The sequence below is a fragment of the Pleurodeles waltl genome, chromosome 3_2 (assembly GCF_031143425.1).
Source record: "Pleurodeles waltl isolate 20211129_DDA chromosome 3_2, aPleWal1.hap1.20221129, whole genome shotgun sequence".
Classification (NCBI taxonomy): Eukaryota; Metazoa; Chordata; class Amphibia; order Caudata; family Salamandridae; genus Pleurodeles; species Pleurodeles waltl.
This window is the reverse complement of record NC_090441.1, coordinates 110,521,827-110,542,442: the sequence shown is the minus strand read 5'-3', so window position 1 is coordinate 110,542,442 and position 20,616 is coordinate 110,521,827. Positions and strand designations below refer to the sequence as shown.

Genomic DNA, 20,616 nt, shown 5'->3' with positions numbered 1-20,616 from the left:
GATACAAATGACGCATTCTGAGGCAGAAAGTGCTATACATAAACAGGTCATCTTTTATTAGAAGACTATACGTTTCCAGCACTGGACATTAAAGGGGGGGGATATATTTCATCTATTTCTTTAGAAAAATAGAATGTTGCACATTGTACCTCTAAGTGCAGGTAATGGGAAAAGGAGGCACTGAAAAGAGCACACTTTCAATTACTTACGGTGACGAGCAAGCTTCGCCAGCAGCAATAAAGTCAAGCATATCAACATGGTGAAATACTGTGCCATAGGATGAAGTAAATCAACCTACCCTGGGGTCTTTCTGTAGGAGGGTGTGTGGCACTGTTCCGGGTCTGGCTGCTACATCAATAGCATTGGACGTCTGTAAGTTATCAAAACATTAAGTTACATACATTAGAAATGGTTTTGCACCATATACACACACACACACACAATGAAGGGCAGCAATATCAGTCATTATTTCATATATATTTCTCTAACTTTCTATAGACACTCTTCATGTCTTGATTGACAGCTTCCATTGACATAACCAAACAACCTTATGCACCCAATCAACAGAAATAGAGCCTGACAGAAAGGGTGTCCAGCTTAAGAAAGCACTTTTTTTTTTTTCATGTGGGGCCGTGTACAAGCGACCAGGATGGTCACGGTGCCTCGCTTCACATATGTCCTAGGACTCCTCCCCTTACAAGTGCCCCTTCACACACTACGACGCATAGACTCCCTCATCAGATCGTTCGTATGGGGCCCTATGCGACCACGACTATCACCCACCAAACTCATAGCCCGCCGCTCACATGGGGGCATGGGACTCCCCTAAGTGGAGCACTACTCGCTAGCATTACAATTGTCACAACTGTCCCACACAGTGCTTGTGACGCCCGACCCACCACAATGGATCGCGGTGGAAAGGCGGCTACTATCCGCAAACGAAGGGCTTGGGGGACCCTACCGCGACGATATCCCATCGAACAGTCCGGTTAACCCTATCTTGAAAGCGACTAGAGCAGCGTGGCGAAGGGCCCACAGACTATTTGGAGTACACTCCCTTATTCATTCCCAGGCGCCGCTGTGGCGCAATAACGGTCTCCGAATAGGCGGGAAAGTGATCAATTGGTCGCAGTGGAGAGAGGCTGGTATCCACACCCTTTCCCAGGTACTGGAGAACGAGGCGATCAAAACCTTTCCCAGGCTAAGGGAAGAATTCGGTCTAAGGCCAAACCAAGAATGGAGATACCAGCAGCTCAAACACTGCATCTCCCAAAGGACCGAAGCTACCCGACGGGGGTCCCAACCCTCGCCTATAGTGACCTACCTGCAGCGATGGGCCCAACAAAAGGGAGTCATGTCGGGCCTCTATGACCTAATCACCAAACATCTCTACTCTCAACCCCTCTTAGAGAAATTGCGCTTGCACTGGCAAACTCGGTTACAACAACCTCTAGATCCAACCGAGTAAGAGGATGTCCTGGAAGCCCTGGACAGAGGAACCCGCGAAGCACGATCAAAGTTCTGCCTTTTCAAGGTCTTACACGATTGGTACTGGGCCCCGGCGAAACTGCACAAGATCGGCCTCCTCCCGCATGCGCAATGCTGGAGATGCCCAGAGACACACTGCGACCTAAACCATATCTTAATTGACTGTCCAACGGTCCGACCACTGTGGGACGCGGTGAGCTCCACCTTGGCAGAATCACTGACACTCCCGTCACCACTCCCCCCTTCCCTAATACTCATACATGACGCGACCACCCTACCAGACCTCTCCAGGCCGTAAAGAAGACTGCTACACACAGCACTAGCCACTGCAAAGATCTGTATTCTCCGTCATTGGCGGTCAGAAATCTCCCCAACCCCGGAGGAATGGATCATAGCCATGACCCGCACGGCCACATATGAAAGAATGATCTACAACCTGCAAGATCAAGCCCAAATCTTTACCCAAGTATGGGCCCCCTTTCTGGCTGGAGGTGGGATGTAGTAGTAGGGGTGGTGGTGCGTAGTATGGGGAATGTAGTATAGAGCATGGAGCGCGTAGAGCATGAAGAGTGAAACATAAAACACAGCGCGTAGTTGGTGAACTGCACACTACCCTCTCCCTCCCCTTCCCCTCCCCCCCCTTAAGAACACTCCCCACAGCCCCAAGTGCCGCTGAAAGGACAAAGGAAAGGACATCTGTATTAAAGGAGAAACGGACAGAGCACGGTCAGAGGCTTTAAACCCCACCCTCCCGACGCACCTTCCCCTACCCCCCCTCCGCTATCCGCCACCAACCCAACACCGTTACAATCTACGATATCGCCGGTCATGGCGACCCCCAGACTCGAAATGGACCCAGACATTTAACGACTGGCACCCGACCCAGGCGGCGACACGGTACGGAGATTACACACCCACCCGCCTGCCTGCTTACTCATTCCCAGACAGTCAGGCGCCCTGACCCCTATGCCTTATGACATACCAATAGGCGGGCTTAGCCAGCTTGCCTACTCGACCAAAACTGTTTGTAGTCCACACTATCCTACAATCCCACCTCCGAGAGCCATACAACTCTACAACCTAATAGCCTCACGACTCCACAATCACTGTAATCCGACATAACCAGGCACAGCACCCTTACCCGATCCCACACCACACACCCTTCTTTCATTTTCTTCCATTTTCATTCTCAACGCCTTCCCTGTCCCCTGCGTGATTTGGTATGATATAATATAATATGTTTACGTTTGATATTATCCTACTGATCTACCCATTTTCCCCGTTCCACTGTTTATTGAGCATTGTACGCAACCATTGAAAACTGTCGGGGCTCCTACCCCATTTGAGTTTTTTCTCTGTCAACATTCATAATAAAATCTCAATAAAAAAAAAAAAAAAAGCACTTTTTTGCCACTCTAATAGTAGGAGGTGCTACATAATTGCAGATAACATAAATATATTTACATGCAAAAGATCAAGCTGCCTGTGCAAGTCTACTAGGAGCAGTGGTACACAGGCAGCCTCCATTGGTTATCAATAGGTAGCACGTGCTCCTGAGCCCACCAATGCCTGGCCTTTCCTGAGACATTTAAAGGCATGCACAAAGTTGGCAATTGCCCAGGACCCCAACCTTCTTTGGGGTCCCTGTGAAAGTGAGCTTTTTCTCTACCTCACTTATGTCTATTTCTGTACCACAATCATTTATGTACATGCCAATATTGTCTGGCATGATTGGGCATGAACTAGTGGAACATGGGTTAGAAAATTCAAAATTATTCTGATCAGGAGCCCAAAATATGTCTTGCACAGGAGTCAAAATTCTTAAGATGTCACTTCCTTTCCTCTGTGGTGACATCACCATAAAGACATGCAGTACCTGCTGCATTTTATGAGTTTAGAAAATATTCCTGCAGTGAGCTGAGAGATTGATTTCCATAATGACAGTGGTGGTGGTGTATGGCCATAAGCCAGTGGCATAACATAAGCCCCTACACATCCTGCAGAGCGGATGGGGTCCCCTCAGCAAAAGTGGTAGGTGGTAGGCCGGGGAGAAGGCGGTCCCCTGCTTTAAGGAGTGACAATAGGTGGAGCAAAGTTTTTATTAAAAAAGGGTCGAAATGGCAAGTTTTTTAATACAGGGAGTACAACTATAGTGAGGCCTTCTGGGAATACAGAGGCCAGAGAAGCAAGGAGAAAGCTGACAGTCTTCTTTTTAATATACATGTTTTGGCTTTTGCTACACACAATTAAAACCAGCTAAAAGGGATTGATTTTGGAAGCTTAGATCGCAGGATAATTAATGATTCCATCCGAATCCACACTATCCTAATCAACAACTCAACTTCGGATGGATAAACACAATGCTTTCCGGTGAGGGCCGCAGGCACTTATGTTTAAGGACTGGCACTTATTTCCTGCATCAGATATTTACTGAGTGCAAGAGGAGGAAATGCAGATCAGAAAGACGGGGGAAGAGAAAGATGGCAACACTGTTGCAAGGGGAGAAAGCAAGAACCTACAAGAGTGAAAAAAAGGGACAAGGAGTGTTGGGTAGTGGGTTAGAGAGTACAAGCCATGCAATTCGGCGGGCTGACGTCTAAATGCAGCAGCCGCCGGCCTCTGAGCTGCGCTTCACGCAACAGCAACTCTTTCTTCCACAAATTAAGCATTAGATAAACACAATTAAACTTTCTTTTTGTAAATAGAATTTAAATAAAGTAAACAATTTTAAAATCCTTCTGACAAAACTACCTGCCCCAATTACTGTGTTCTACAAAGATAAATTAGCTAAGAATTTTTAATAACTTTGTTTAAGCTAAGTGATCAACCCCACTTAAGGATGTTCACGTGATGGCACACCAACAAATTAACCTGTGGGATTTTTAAATACCCTGTTTTTATTATCCCTTAAGCAAACACTGATGCATTACACATTAAACCTTCCTCGATACAAGATAAGCAAGCAAATCATCCAGAGTACAAATGGCAATTAAGTGTCAGAGTTGTTAAGAGCATGATTAGAGTTATTATAAAGTTTATGACCTGCAATCTAAATAATCAGCCGGGACAATGGCCTATAAAGATACGTTTCAAGGCCAGCAGAGTCACAGATGATGATCAGCACTTTTTTAATCGCTGCAATCAAGAAACGGCTGTAAATTAATGCTAGCAGAGACAAAATAGCTTTGTAAAGCAATGACCTCAAATGACATTGGGCAAAGTTGATCATGTGTATCTATTCAAATGGAAACTATGACAGTTACATGAATGATGCTCTTAAGGTTATTTTATCTATGGAGCATCTCAAGTAGGGCCTGCTCTTTGATAACTGTCTAATTCTGGGCCCATTGTTCGTTATCATTTATATTTAACCTTTCTGACAAATTATAATTAACTATTTCTCAAGCATTTTCAACCAAGGTACAGAAAGAACTTCAGCCTTCATGATTTTGGAAAACTTCACAAACACTGAGGAAAATAAAACTTGCAAGATTCCGCATAGATAAACAACATTTCAGTAAACAGGCCACACCCCACAAATCCATATTATTTGATTCTTGGTCTAAAAATAAATCATTAAATATTGTAGCTCTTCTGTAACCAAGGAAGCAGTAAATTGTAATCAAGCATCCCACAGTGTTTAAAGTTACCTAATCCACTGTACAAAGTGACACTGGTCTGGCCCCTGGTGTGACCTTGAATGGTACCACATAAATTGTGAAAAATGTAACAATCTGGATGAACAGTTTGCAATTGTTCCCATCCTTTTCCCATACCTTAGCTTGTCTACTTTGTGTGTACCAACACATTTGTGTAAAGTGATATTAATAGCTGCTAGTTTCTATTAATGGGCAGCTGTGAGCTTGCTGTACACCACAAATCCTCTTTCTGTTGCCAAAGTGGCCTCTTGAAGTTAAACAACAGCATTTTAATCTTTGTTTTTAAGTGAGAAGTAGCATGCTGAACAGACAGATGGTGAAGACTGAAGTCTATAGTGTCCCAGAGAAAGGGTCTGGCCACCCTTTTTCACACTACAGACAGAAACTGTAAATGGCATGCTGATTGCCTCCCGTGCTATTGCTTCCATCCATGTGGAATGGAGAGGTTTACACTGCTCAAAATGTATCGATACATAATGGCCTTCACCTTAGTTGTAATACATGAATTATCCAGATCTGCGTTTGTTTAACTGGGGTAGGCTCTACCTCCAAGATGGGCATTGACCAGTAGCTAAGAGATGGAAAGAAAAAGTCAAATCCATCCGTCGTCTCTACATTGAACAGTAATCAGTCAAGGTCTAAATGGATCGTGTGTGTATTGTGGTGAAAAGGACAATTCATGTTCAGACACTGTGGGTACACGTTTCTTCATCTTAGCACACTCTTTGACTGTGTTTCTATGCTTCACTATCCCAGATGGAATTATTACTTTTCTACTACAGTTCCACCGGTAGAGACCTTCACAGATTTTATTTAGAAAAACTTTCTGTCTGAAAAAAAATGTGTGTTGGGAAACCCACATTAGGGCAAATGGATGAATTAAAGAATGCAAAATTGTTGACTGTATCTGTCTACATTAATAAAATGTTATTTGTTTTAATTGACCCTTTGGTTGGGAACACTAGCAACACCATTTCTAACACATAAATCATAAATACCAGAAACAAATCCAAGTCTTACAGTACTCAGGCCGGACTAAGGCCACGATTGCCAATGATGTATTTTGCTCTTATTGTTATCAGAAACCTCGAGTTCAACATATTGTTAAAATATTTGGTATACACGTCAATGCAGGAAAATATACCTGGGCTTGATCAAGATTAAAGCTCTCATTCCCCTCTTTCTGGATAACACAGTTTCTATGAAAACTACTTCCCTATTGCCCTTACATTACCTGCTCAGCTTAGATTCAGTGGTACCCTACAGCTGACAAATCCCTGTTTCGAGATGTCCAGGCATTGTCGATATTGCTTTTTTCCTTTTGCCCTGCTTCCTGGTCAGCACAGCGCGTCAAGGAGCCGAGCAGGAGCCCAGTGGCATGGGGACCTTTCATTCCAGAGTCCCCACCCGGCAGGGAGAAGCGGCCCGAGTGGCAGAGGAAGCAGCCCAAGCAGCCCTATGGACGAGCCCATCAGGGAGCCGAGCAGGAGCCTGCAGCAGCAGTTTTCCTCCAGTTAAGCGGTTCTGCCTGGTTCTGCCTGCCGGAGCCCCAGAGCACAGCCCTCGCAGCAGCAGCAGTGGCTCCCTCTGCAGCCTCTCTGCGGACCCCTGCAGAAGCGGCCCGATTGCTGGTGCGGCTTGCAGGGGGGGTGCAAAGAGGTGAGGGGGCACAGGCACAAGAACGCCCTTCCCCCCCTCAACTTGGGAGTGGCCAGAAGAACAGACATGGTGCAGGGGTTGGGCTGGCCATCTGCTGCAACCCGTGCCCGAAGCCTTAAGCCACCAACGCCCAACGGGCCCTGGCATCTGCGAGAGGCAGGTGATCAGCAGGTGGGGAAAGGAGATGTCTTTAGGTTCCGGCTGCATCACCTTAATTGCCTTGATTGCCCACTCAGCTCCCCAGCTCCCCTGCCATTGCCCTTCAGCCAGACCTTGACCCCATCCCCTGCCCTGCCCAATTTAGACCTGGTCCTGGCTCACATCGCAACCACGACTTAGGGTCACCCACAGCCCGTGGGGGGGTTGTGTAGGACTGGGCAGGAGCCCGTGGGGGTTTGTGCAGGACTGGGCAGGAGCGGCAACTGAGCTGTGCTGGTCTTTGGCCCCTGGCCCGCAGCCCCCGCGAGCCCGATCAGGCCTGAAGAGGTGCAGCGTGTGGTAGGGTGCCATTTCAGCGAACGGCAATAGCAGCAAGCAGCAGGAACTTCGTGGAACCGGAGCACAGACGAACCACAGACATAACTCTAAGACACCACGGAACAGGAAGAGGTAAGAGGCAGCCCTGCCAACTCTGCTGAGTGTCAGCACCGGAACCTCCATTCTATTTTTTACCACAGGCCACCGCAGGCCAGCGGAAATCACAGACTAGCAGGGACTTGGCAAGCCTGCTTACCGGTTTCTAAAACTGCTTGACCTTCAATAATACAAGGAAATAAAGTGTCACGACATTCATAATCCATGCAGGTTCTGCAAGCTAGCAGTTGGAGAGTACCTTGGGGCAAGTCATCTGCATCAAAAAGACCCAGTAAACACTTTCACTGCTTATCCGCCTACCAGCAGCCTGTCCAAAATTGAAGGCCACCCAGAGTAGACTATTACACCACCCGGGAAACAGACTGACCGATCAGGAAAAGGAGTATGAGGTCAGGGAAAGCAAAAGGCAATGTCACCAATCAACCCATAAAGCAAACAAAGAGGAAAAGGAAAAGAGAAAAGGCTTTGGATGAAGCAGTAGCAAAAAGAAGAGCGAGTAGCGACTTGGACCACCCCACTCCATGCAGGAGGCAGACCCTAACAAACGAAATAGCCAGGGGTTCAGCAGAGCAAAACTCCAGCGTGGAACAAACGAATTGGGGAGAACCGGACTTTTGGAAAATTGGGCCCCCTCTAGATGGGGCACCCAGTTCTGCTACCCCACTCAATCACCATGAGATAACTGACTCCTTCACTGCTGTAAGAACCCATGCTGCTGAAAGAAGGATTGAATCACCGGCACCAATCCAACTAAACTCAGGGGGGGCACATCACGCATCCACGATTTGCAAAATCAAGGAAGCGTCGGAAAGAAAACCAAAGTGAATCTACCCGTCCCCCCTCCTCTTTCTCCAACAGTAGTGATTATGAAAAAGCAGCCTATGAAAGTAGATGCCCCGAGCATAGCCCAGGAAGCCTCTACTCCAGTAATAGGAGTCCCCCATATTCTCGGACAAGAGAAAATCATAAGGAACACCTGCCCCAGTCCCACCAAGCACCACCAGACATCCAGTCCAGCTAAGCTATCTATTCTGGATTCATAGATGGCAGCAATCGTGGAAAACCTAGAACAAGACTCCCAGCAAGGCGGTTCATTGTGTCAAAGGCCCAAACTCCACTCCTTTCCGATGTATGGTTGTGAAAGTGAGGAACAGGAGCTCTGGGATACGGAACCAGTTTTTCCAAATAAAACATCAAGGGTAGAAATAGCGATAGCTTCACAGAATGACCCCATAAAGCAAACACAATTGAAGGAGCTTCAAGCAGGGACCAAAAGTCCAACTCACAGTCACAAACCCCGGCAGTAAGAAGTGCAGATGATATGTGGGCTGCAATCCTGAATTCAATGCAAGCAACAGTCATGGCTCTGCAGTTCCACTCAAAGAAAATGGACATCCAAGTAGACTGGTTAAATACAATGGCGGTATTTGTTTCCAGAATTGACAGCAAGCTGGAAAAACTAAATGCCTTGATAACAAGGTGCAAGCTAAACAAACAAAAGACTTCACTATCTGCTCCTGCAAGGAGGTGGTAGATAAATTATCTCAACTGCTGCTAATCCTAGAAGGAATAGTAAAAGAAATTTGCTCTACCCAAAATGATGAACACACATATATCAACCCCCTCACTACTATGCTAACATCTGTACCACTTGTGCAGAAACTAGAGGAGATGCTCCACTCCCCTCAAAAGCCCTCATCATCAACCATAAGAGAGAAAGGAATTTTGGCTGAAAGTAACACTTTAGCAAGCCTCAGTATGGTGACCTTGGAGAATCCTCTTCCGTCAGAAGCCGCCAACAAGCCCAGGAACCCTGAGAAATCCATAACATGGATTTTATCAAAAAGAGAACAAAAACGGGCAAGAAAAGGAAGGAAGTCTGCATGATCTCACCAACTAACTGTCTCAAAAGCCACCAAAATCTTCCTGAATGAACCATGCAAGGACCACATGGCATCAAGTGAAAGGTATACTAGAGACATCTCTGTCCACGCAAGTACAAGTATCAACATAAAAGCAGATGTAAAAACTCTCCCTGATTTAGCAGGTGCCATTCAGACTTTGAGGCTGCCCCGATAGTTGGCAAATACGGACAAAAGAACAAGCCCCCCAAGGGGCCAGCAAGGTATAAAGCCAAATACAACTATGCCTGGGCAGCTCCACCAACTATCACAGGTCAATTTAAGCAGCAAGAGAAATGAACATGGTACTGGACAGTGTGAAGCTGGCTACAAAGAACAAAACAGGCACACAGAAAAAAAACAGTCCCTTCAAATGGGTACGAACAATTACGAACCAAATTACCAGCTGTTTAGGATTCTGGAATTCACCTCAAGGTCCCCCACAGATGTTCTCAATCGCTCTACGATTTTAAGACTCATAAAAGTACTTCCGGACCTACAGCATGTGGCCTCGGATAACATTGCTGCAATAAAATGTAATCAAGCAAGAGGCAACCAACATATGAGCCAACGCTTACTATCTTTTCAGCGCCGGACTTCCCCAAACAGATTATGGAGAGGAAGGACCTACTGAAAGCCTGGGGTATTGAGGTGGTCAACTATAAAGGCGAGCGATATCCAACCCCACTACTAGGCTCTCAACACCCGGAAATGCCTAAAGGCACATGGTCTGTTTTGCATGGAGCACACGCTGCCATCCATCACAGCAGAGTCACTGAAGAAATGATTAGCGAGCGGAGACCACCCAAGACTCCATTGAGAGTTCAAATATGGAAAGAAGAAGGGAGGAAAAGAGTGGTTTTAGGTCAGAGATCGCATCCTGAAAGGGAATGGGCAGCGACGGCATCACCCCAGGAGCGATGGGCAACAGCTGAATAGTTCAAGAACAACCCTCACAAGGCGTATTAAACATCTATTCGTGGTGGCATGCGGGCAAAGATGGAGGATCCAGCAGTAATAATTTATTTTAGTTCTTTTGATATTATACTCCTACAGGAATCCTGGGTGATGGAATCAATACTGTAAATAGGATTCACGGAATACCTCAACCCAGCCACAAAAACAAACAGGTCTGGCAGGTCGAAGGGAGTACTAGCAATCAATGTTAGCACGAGTATCCTAGCAAAGATCTCAGAGCACAAGGAGGAAGACTATCTTTTCAACTAGTCAGGCTTGATGGATGGGGAAAGAATATACAGGAACCACTGATCTTAGTCAATATATATATTAATCCAAAAAATAAAACAGTTGAAGCAAATAAGTTACTAAACCAACTGATAAGGATAAAAAGCACAGTACAATCTACATACTGGCTAATTTCGGGTGACTTCAATCTCTACCTATTCCACAACCCTGTTTCATATCCAAACAGTGACAATGGTGCCCGGACAAACCTTCCCAACAAAATGCAGGAAAGACAAGCTAGGGGAGAGTTTTATACACACCTGTGAATCGGTTGGCCTTGTTGTGCTAAATGATCTTAAGTTGCCCGACATCCCTCCAGCATGGACAAGATCCACTGGGAAAACAGTTTCTCACCTAGACTACACACTGGTAACTCCTGCTTTGTACACGTTAGTGAGTGACTTCAGCATTATGGACCGTATGGAAAGTGATCACAAGCTGCAGGTAATCGGGATTTATTCATCACCAGAGGAAGCAGTAGCTCTGGATGGGGTGACTGGCACTGAAAATCTAAAGCGACTTAAATGGTCATCCAGCAGTATTGAAAGCCAAGCAGAAGAGGCTCTACTAAGGCTAGAATCAATGGTCACGAGCGGGGCAAAACTGACAACGGTCTGGGAGAACCTTTCCACCGATCTAATAAACAAAGACTCCTCAGGAAATATAAGAAAGGGAGTATAATTGAATTATCGCCAAAGCTTACACTTACCATAGCCAGCCCACAGAATGAAATCAGTTGTACGTCAACTACTAAGGCACCTGCGTAAATACCCAGACAATGGATCATTACTGGAAACTGCTTAAAAGGGAACAATGGACCTTTAAAAAACATCAGCAGGAGACGCTTTGGGCCAAACTACATTTTGCGTCCAAAACATCTGACTCCAAAAGTTTTTATAAAATTATTAATACAATGGATAGGGGTCCAAAGGCAGCTAATAATGCAAACATAACATAGAAAGCGTGGGTGTGCCACTTAAAGTCTCATCTAAAAGAGTTGCCATCGAAGAAGGTCCACAAATCCAGGGGTTCATTAAAAACTGGGAATCCGATGCTATGGCAGTTTTGAAGATCATGGCATCAGAATTAATAAAAATCATTGGGAAGTCGCGAACTGACTGTGCACCGGGCCTAAACGGTCTACCCCAGGCACTGTTTAAACAGGAAACAGAAAGATGGGCCAATTTCCTGGCTGCAATGTATAATTGTGTGCTTACAACAGGAATTGTTCCGGCAACTTGGAGAGGCTCTATAAACGATCCCATATACAAGGGAGAGAACGCAGCTTCCCCAAGCAATTACAGATTAATCGCTCTCTTAGACGTTGACCTCAAGTATTTCTCATCTTGTGTGCTAAAACACTTAGAAACTTAGATTGTAGATAAAAACATTCTCCCATTAAATCAAAGCAGCTTCATCAAACATCAAGGAAACACTAAGGAATGCTAACAAACCTTATAGCACTGGGACTGATCACCAACAGAGCAAAAGCAACCGGGACTCCAACCTATTTGTGCTTTGTTGACTTTAAAACTGCCTTTGATTATGTCCCTCGCTGCAAACTGTAGGCCAAACTACAGCTTTGGGGGTTACCACCTACTACTTTAAATGCCATCGAAATTATCTACTCTGATACATGGGTGAAGGTTAAACTGGGGGGGGCTCTCACCTATTTAGGGCAGTTAAAACAACGGTCGGTGTTAAACAAGGCTGCATATTGGCCCCAACACTTTTTAACTTGTACATAGCAGATCTTTCTGCCAAATTAAATGATCAATCATTCCATTCCCCCTCCCGGGGCGGCCGACAACTAATATGTTATACGCAGATGACCTATTACTAACTAGCAACACCAGAATAGGCATGCAAAACCTGCTAAACAAATTAGAAAAGTATGCAAGAACAAACAAATTAGAAATCAATCATAACAAATCTAAAATGATTACTCTAAACTGCAGACCCACTAGCCAGTATAAATGGTACTTGAATGGAAAGACCTTAGAGGAAGTAAGCTCATACAGATACCTAGGAGTTGTAGTCGATGCCAGATGTAACTGTGCCTTACATAAAGAAGCGATAAAAAATAAGGCGCAGGCACTTGCTCACGCCTTTGGCAAGCTCTCAAATTCAATCTGTGGTCATGCTCTGAACCCATTGACAGCCATAATGAGAGCAAAGTTACTGCCAACCCTCACCTATGGTGCCGAAATTATGAGGGGGATGGAGGTAGCTCTCCTGGATAAGCTTCTGATAAAGACATATAAGCGTGTCTTTCGGTTACCAAGGCATGCCTCGCCAGCCTAGGTCAGACTGGAATTTATGTTGGTCAAGCAGTCGCTAGCCCGTCCTGCGGCAGACATCAAATGCTGTTACAAACTAAGCCACGCTCCAAAAGGGTCATTAGCTAATTTAGTCTGGCAGGAAATTATTTTAGAAAGAGGAAATAGCAATTACAAAAGGTATCTGGAATAGAGTAAATGTCTTTTGAACTTAGGTGAGGTATGGGAGCAGTCGTTTCTCACCTCGGCTTTTAACAAAGCAGTGAATAAATCAAGAAAACTACATAGCTGGCTAGAAGACAGGGAGGTTCTGGCTAAAAGGTGGCATGGTTGGCTGATTCTTAACTCATATAGAATTTTTAAAGAATCACCACTTATGGCTGCCCCCTACTCACGGAAAATCAAGCAACGCTTTTTAAGGCTCAGGCTGGGTGAAGGTCTAACGCTAGATCTCATGCCAAAATGGAAGAAGGGGCTGCGAGTAGGCACCCATGAGTGTCGCCTATGTCATCTGGCAGAAGAAAACTTGGTGCATGTGGTATGCATCTGCCCAGCTTTGGCTGTTGAAATAAGATGTTTACTGAAAAAAGATCTAAATGGCTTAGGGATCAAATTCTGTAGACAAGCACTAACTGAAGCATTCATATTGAATATTAGGCTGGTTCAATTTTTGGAAATTGTTTTCTCTAAAATGTCATCTGCCGAAATAAGCAGTAATAGGGAGGGCACCAATGGAAACAAAATACATCAACCACGTATGAAATACATTAAAAAATGGAAGGTTCTTAGGTAACATTGCTGGGTATACAGCCAGCCAGGGAATGAAGTTGTGTACCAACAATCGGAATTAAGTAGGGGCAAAACAAATCTTTCGAATGTATTATACTATTTTTACCTCATAACGTTTACTGTAATATAAATGTCTTATTGCACCAATATTGCTCTGTTAAAATTTCATGTAGAAGGAATATTTTTTATGGTTTTAATTAACTAATAAAATAAACATTCATCATCTTTTGCCCTGGTGTTGGGGAAACACTCCATTTGATGATGAGAAACAGCATCTTTTAATCTTGTTTAGAAGACGTCTTAAATCCCTGGCTCTTCCAGCATTTCCATTCTTAACGCCCCTCTTCTGTGATTGTGCATCTTGACAGTTTTTTTCCTAGTGCATCGAGCTCATATAGTTTGCCTGTGTACTTTATATGTATCCTTAACATGACACATTTTAAAATGAGTGACCACTGTGACAACAAGTAGAAGGAACTCATAGTTTTCCAGATGGCAGTAAGCCCAGTTTCCAGATTAACTAGGGAGTAACTTTTCACCTCAGATACAAGAAGGCATCTAACCTTAAATTGTATAGGAGAGAATGTATGTAAACATATTCTAGTCACCCTTTAACCTTTCATAGAGGCATTGAGGGGTGTGAAAATAACCTATATATATTTCTATAAACATATTTTATTGATTTTAGTATATTTTGTCATATGCTTGATGTAACACTTGCTACTTCAGAAATCCATATTTTCTAGAGCTGCGAATAAAAATTTATTTTGTTCAACCTAACAGTGCTCACATTATTAACCCCAGAAAGATGAACATTTGAATCAGCCTTCTTGAAATCGAGCCAATGGCCTTCAAACAGGTGATGACAGATGGGTCTTACATGTATCATATTAAAGGGGATGGCATTCCTCAGATTTTTTTACCATACAAAAATAACATTTTTTGAACCTACCTTAGGCTGGAACGCACCCTGAAGTGAGCCAAAAGGGCCAGTTGGAGGAATCATGGGAGGAATCCCTGACACAGATGGGGGATAAGAGTGGAACAACTAAAAAAAAACAGAAAGAAGAAAGACCGTTTTAAAAGAAAAATAAATGAAAGTTTAGGAAATGAAAATAAAAATATCACACCGGTGTTCTCCAGTACAGAAGAGATTTCATCATTAGTCCACGAGGGCCTGTTGTACTGCCATCATTTGTGGGTATGTGAATGTATGCAATTTATATTAACAGATTGCACATTTATCTTATATGAATATCCTAAAATCCTGGCAAGGATGCACCCTTCGAAGCACAACAATGACTGCCCAGCAATAAATGGAAAAGGAAGAAACAAAATCAGGAAACGTGTAGTCTACAAAGCTACCAGTGACATTATTACAAAGGACGCAATTCTTTAGCTCGGGTCCTGGGAGTCGCTTCTCGTCAGTCATCCAGTAAACTGCGCCCTGATCTGCCCCTCATTAAAAAATAAGGAGGTTTTGTAATTATTAATTATTAAATTGGATCGAAGTCCTAAATGGTTTTTGACTTTAATGGGCATCTGAGGCAGGATGGATTGGAGCCAAATACGGCCCGAGGAAATTGCCAGCTAATTAAAAATGAGACATTAAGAGTTTTAGGATTTTAACTCCATTAAAACTCAATTAGTATGTTGGATTTTTAATAGTTTCTCCTGGAAATGAGAATATACACACACAATTATTACCTCATTATCCATTTTTACTAGATATTCTGCCATGACTAATGCTAATCTATGGCTCATTTCGTTTGTTCAATTCTGCATTTGGGAAACTTTAGTGAGTACAAGTAAATATTTACAAAAGAATAATACCAGATGTATTTTGTGCAATCATTCTTCATGAGGAAAAGATCTCTCTAGAGCTCTGGCGAACAACAACCTGCATACATTTTAGCAAGATTGTTTTCTACCCGGTCTTACCTTTTACAATCAGCCATTGTTGTGTAATTGGCATGTATGAAATAATTATTAAACACAAATAAAAGCCAGCATTAAATGAAATGAAGTGACAATTCAGGGCCAGCAATGGTTGCAGATGAACAAGTTCAAGTTTAAAAGTAGTGGATAAATCGTTGAGATATTTGGAGCTAAAATTGGTAAGACTATCAGTGGTTTAAGTTATTGGCTATACCAAGTTTAAAATACCAGGCCTAGGAAATTTGTAAAATAATCAACCCATAGGATGTGTGCTGTGCAGTGCAGCACACAAGCAATGTGTGAAATGTTTGGTGAAATTAAAGTGTTTCTCCAAGCTTATGCCTGCTTCAAGGAGGTATGTTTTTTTATACAAAACCTGGTCTCGCTATCTGGGTAGATTGGGATTTGCATCAAAAACTATGTGTTCTTGCCCTGATCTGCCTAATTACCACCCATGTAACACCCCCTTGACGCAAAATGGTGCAAAGCACCATTTGTGTCAGAAAAGTGCACCTTTCCAGTGCAATTCTCTCAGTGCCAGCTACCTTGTGGGCTGAAAAGTAAATACTCTTCTCAGACTTTGAGCTACTCTGCATCACTTTGCGCCTTCACATTTTCTTTGTTATTCTGCCCCATTGGGTTTCAACAACCCTAAACGTTGGCCTGTTCACAAACTAACCCACCCACTGCGCAGCACAGGGAATAGGCAGTCTTCTTCCGTTTGCATCCCAAAATGTATTTAAAATGCCTTTCTCTATTTGTAACCCTGTTTGTACAATGTTCACTTTGGAAGTCAATAGACCAGGGCAGTACTGGGCAGAATGTTAGCCCAGTAATATATTAAGGTGTAAAGAAAGGCCTTTCGTAGAGTATGAGGCAAGTAGCAGTATAGCTGTTTTTTTATTTATTTATTTAATTAATGATTTCACATGCCATTTGTTTGTTGTCGTTTTAATTTGAATGGATTAGTTAATTTACATCAATGGAAACAGCAGTATGAAGTAACATTGCATTGGTACTGGGATTAGGAACAATGCAAATTGAAAATGGCACCGAACGAGGCATAACAATGTGGTGATATCACACAAAAATCAGTTGGACACCACACCCATTGTCCATTTCATATAAATTCAGCCATCTATGACAAAAGGCCATGATTCTTCCAAAGCCACAATTTCTAGTGTTCTCATGTTAAGTGGGTTTGTAAAACACAGAAGCCACTGGGCTTCAAAGCCCGTCTGGTTGTGTATGGGATTGTTTCAGTCCCGGCACTTGTCTTGAGCTATCCTAAGCTTTTAAAAAATCATTTTGCAACTCTCAAAAAACTAATACATGTCTCCTCTTGTAAATAATGAGCTCTTCCGATGAGTATCCTTAACAAGATGAAAGCCTGCTACCCATTAGCACAATCAATGCTGCTTTGGACCCCCATTATCTTATTACAGGCCGGGTGTACTGCAGCCAGCGGACATTTGAATTGGTAAATATTACTTAAATGAGGCTGTCCTCTTAGCACTTTCGTCACTTTCAAGAAGGCATCCTTTAACATAACCAGTGTAAGAACTATATAAATTCTTAGATTTCAGGAGCAATTAATCAATTTTTCCTGAAGCACTAGCTGCTTCATTGTGAATCATTGGTTGCAAGAGGTGTCCCCATTAAACCACAACAAGTGGATAATGGTGGTTTCACTTTAAATTATATATATATATATATATATATATAAAATATCTTGCCCACCTAGTTATAATGGCTATATTTAGCCTCCTGCTGTTCTCCTCTTCCTCTAAGCAAACACCATAACTACAGACCTCTATGTCTCTAGTCATCAGATCCCATGATCAGCCAGGATGCCCAAATGTTCAAGAATCTAAATGAGCAATCTAACATTTGTTTGTAACAGAATAGTTTAAGCCTGTGTTTCACATTAAAATTGCAGAGGGAAAAATTGCAGATTGATTACTCTTTTACTTGGTATAAGCCCATGCACCGATGTCTTTGGGCTTCCAATGTCACCAAACTTGGGGCGCATTAGAGGCCACATTAGACACTGCACTTCATGATTTTGATGCAGTCTCATCTATTGTGCCATCACTGTAGGCAAACAGTAACCTGCCCTCTGTGGGAGGCTTGAGGGTGGCCACAATAAGGGTTTGAGTCTGTGTCTGTAGTTTTGTGTTAGCCAAAGGGCCACCTTTTGAAAAGGTAGGTGTCATGTTTTCTCATAAGCACCCTTATAATTTCTCACCAATGGGTCTGAAACATTTAACCTGCCTCCTGAACGGTGTCCTTATAAAGCTACTTTCTAATGGCAACTCAGGCCTTCGCATGTCTCGTACTCTGAGCATGTAGAGGTTGAACTGGATCACTTTACTTTCTATATAGGAAGCTCTCACGAAAAGACTGTACTCCACACTTCAAACTACAATATCATTACAGGTGCTGCTGTTTACGGTTTGTGGAAATGCTCCTGAGTTTTTTAATATGTCCCTTCTGATTAATATAGACCTCTAATAAATCTCAAAAGGTAAAACCTGAATTTACTTAATTAACGGTCTTCTGTGGATGCATTAAAAACTATAACTTTATATACACGTAAGAAAGTTTCAACCAGCATTAGTAACATTAAATACAACTAAATATTTTTCATTATCTTCAAATGTCTTTGAGTGTTTTTGATGACATATTTGGAGATACTTACATGGAGGTCACTCTAAATCACCAAGCAATTCCCAAGAAATTGCTAACTCATTAGCCACAGGGTATAATCATATCCGGTTCAAAGGCAAAAAGATCTCTGGTCCATGAGTCCTATTTTACACCTGAAAAAATTGTTCCGTAAATACTATATTGTCTTTTTTTTACTCTGGTTTAATTTTATAAAATGGAATGAGAAATAATTACAGCTAATCCCAGATGTATACCAACACATTCCAAAGTCAGGATATTGCTTGCTAAAATAAAAAAATGGAGAAATGTATTTCATAAACCCTTATTGATATGACCTCAACTGTCCCTTCTAACATGGACTTGTGCTGAATCCGACTTTTATATATGAATGTGTCTTCGGGGCACGGCCATGGGAGGAGCAAACTGCTGGGATGATTATGTTTGGAAGATTAAGGTGAGAAATGATGATCGTCCCCCTTGAAGTACAAGCTCTGAGCATAGCTAGCTTGCAGGGCATTGGTAGAATGCTGCCCCCTTCCGTAATTACACAAATGTATAGTGCCAATTTGCCTGCAGGTGCCTTGAGGACGCCGTCATGCATGTCTACACGTCAGGTGGTAACCTGTTGTAGTCACCATTTATTCTCCCCCTGTCTTTACTTATATTGTACTTAACATTGTTCAAAACCGAAATGCCTATCTTCTTATTTGAGCTTATATTCTTCCGTTAATTTGGGTGTTTTTCTTATGTTTTATCAATACACTGGTATTGGTATTGGTATGGTAATGTTATGTTGCCTACGATGTCATTCTTAGTTGCACTGTGTTTATATTTCTTTTGAAAATTTATAAAATAAATATGAAAAAACTTCATATGACCTCAACCATTAATCTGCACTGAATCATCAAAAACATCATTGTCTGAAATTAGAAAGCTTCTGCACTTAAGATCATTTGTGAAAGCAATAATTTAAACTTTCATTTATAATATTAAAGATGACACTTTCCCCAGCAAAGTTACGTATCTGATTCTTAAGTATTAGTTGATTACATTAATTGTAAGATGCTTTCAAATAACCCTTTTAGGAAATGTTTACCATCCAAAATTCCATAACAGGTTATCATTTAATCCAACCTCAACCATATTAGAAAATGTTCCTGTACAATTTGTTGAGAATTCACAAGTTCCTCCACCTTTTAGATCAGGTGTTAAAATTCTCATTTGGTGGAGTACAATCTGCTGCTCCACCTAATTCAAAATGACCATCTAAATTTTATGCTTTGCACTATATCTCTGCAACTCCACATGTTTCCGTGTGTTGTGAAATAGGATCCTATAGAACTCTGTAGGCCTTACAGAAAATTAATACTAGTTTACTCAACTGAGGGTGGTACTAGAATATGTTGGGTTTAAATGTCTAAGGTCCTAAACCACACCCCATGTCTTGGCTAGTATTCTCATGAAAATTTGACAATACCAGCAAATCACAAGTACAGTCAAACGTACATGATATACCATGGGCTACAAATGACTACATATTGCACCACTATTAAGAACAAAAGTTATTGAAGTGTGAAAGGTGCCACCATAATAAAAAATTACATCAAATAAACATATTTACAAAAGGCATTAGTAAAAATTAATCACCAGGCACCATGGATATTTGTTCCAAATTTTTCACAAAGATATTTTTTGAAAGGGTGTAAATTCAAAGGTGTTATTTTGCCTCTTCATTAAGTAGAAGAGGCATGTCCTGTTACTTTGAGATATTACTTAAATATTTTCAGAAACATTGAGATTACACAGTTGGTACACCACTGGCATTTTTGGCCAGTAATAATCATATCTGTGGACTAACCAGGTGTTACTCTCATACCAAAAAAGAACCACACAAATATGAACTCTCTTGCAGGGGTGCAAGATGCAAGGTTGACTGTCACATGGGCTCATTAGCACTTGCAGACCCTTAAGATAGAATTTACCTTAGTAAATGTCAAATCATCTGTTTTGTACACAATCGAAGGGCGGGTGAGGGAACAAGAAAAAGTAATCCTGTGTGCTGACCCACACATCAAACCTTCTCCTGCAGCACTAAAGCAGAAATCAGCTCCAGTCTCTGCTGCTCAAATGTGTCCTGTCTGGCCCTTGAATCTGTGAATGTATAATCCCTGGCCATTTTATCATTTTGATGTTATTTTGTAATGTGCTGCTAATGCACTGAGGTTGACTATTTCTAAGGAGGAACCAGTATAATGAGCAAATGCTTTTTTTTTTTTTCATGAGAAAAACGGCAGGTGTTGTGGTGTTCACCACAGAAAGGAATTGACTTGTTCATAGTCAGAGTATGGAATGAGCCCAGGAACATTTTGAACTTAATTTGTGTCTTGTGTCTGT

At 42.5% G+C, this 20,616-nt stretch overlaps 1 protein-coding gene across 3 annotated transcripts in view; it reads right to left on the bottom strand.

Annotated features, from left to right (window-relative positions):
- AUTS2 (activator of transcription and developmental regulator AUTS2) overlaps nt 1-20,616 on the bottom strand; it is a 1,924,915-nt gene that overhangs the window by 29,192 nt on the left and 1,875,107 nt on the right. For all 3 annotated transcript variants that reach the window (XM_069226926.1, XM_069226925.1, XM_069226927.1), the window contains 2 exons: nt 14,567-14,662; nt 299-370 (listed from right to left, as the gene is read on the bottom strand). In XM_069226926.1, coding sequence (XP_069083027.1) covers nt 299-370; nt 14,567-14,662 — 168 coding nt within the window. The remainder of the gene's footprint in view (nt 1-298; nt 371-14,566; nt 14,663-20,616) is intronic.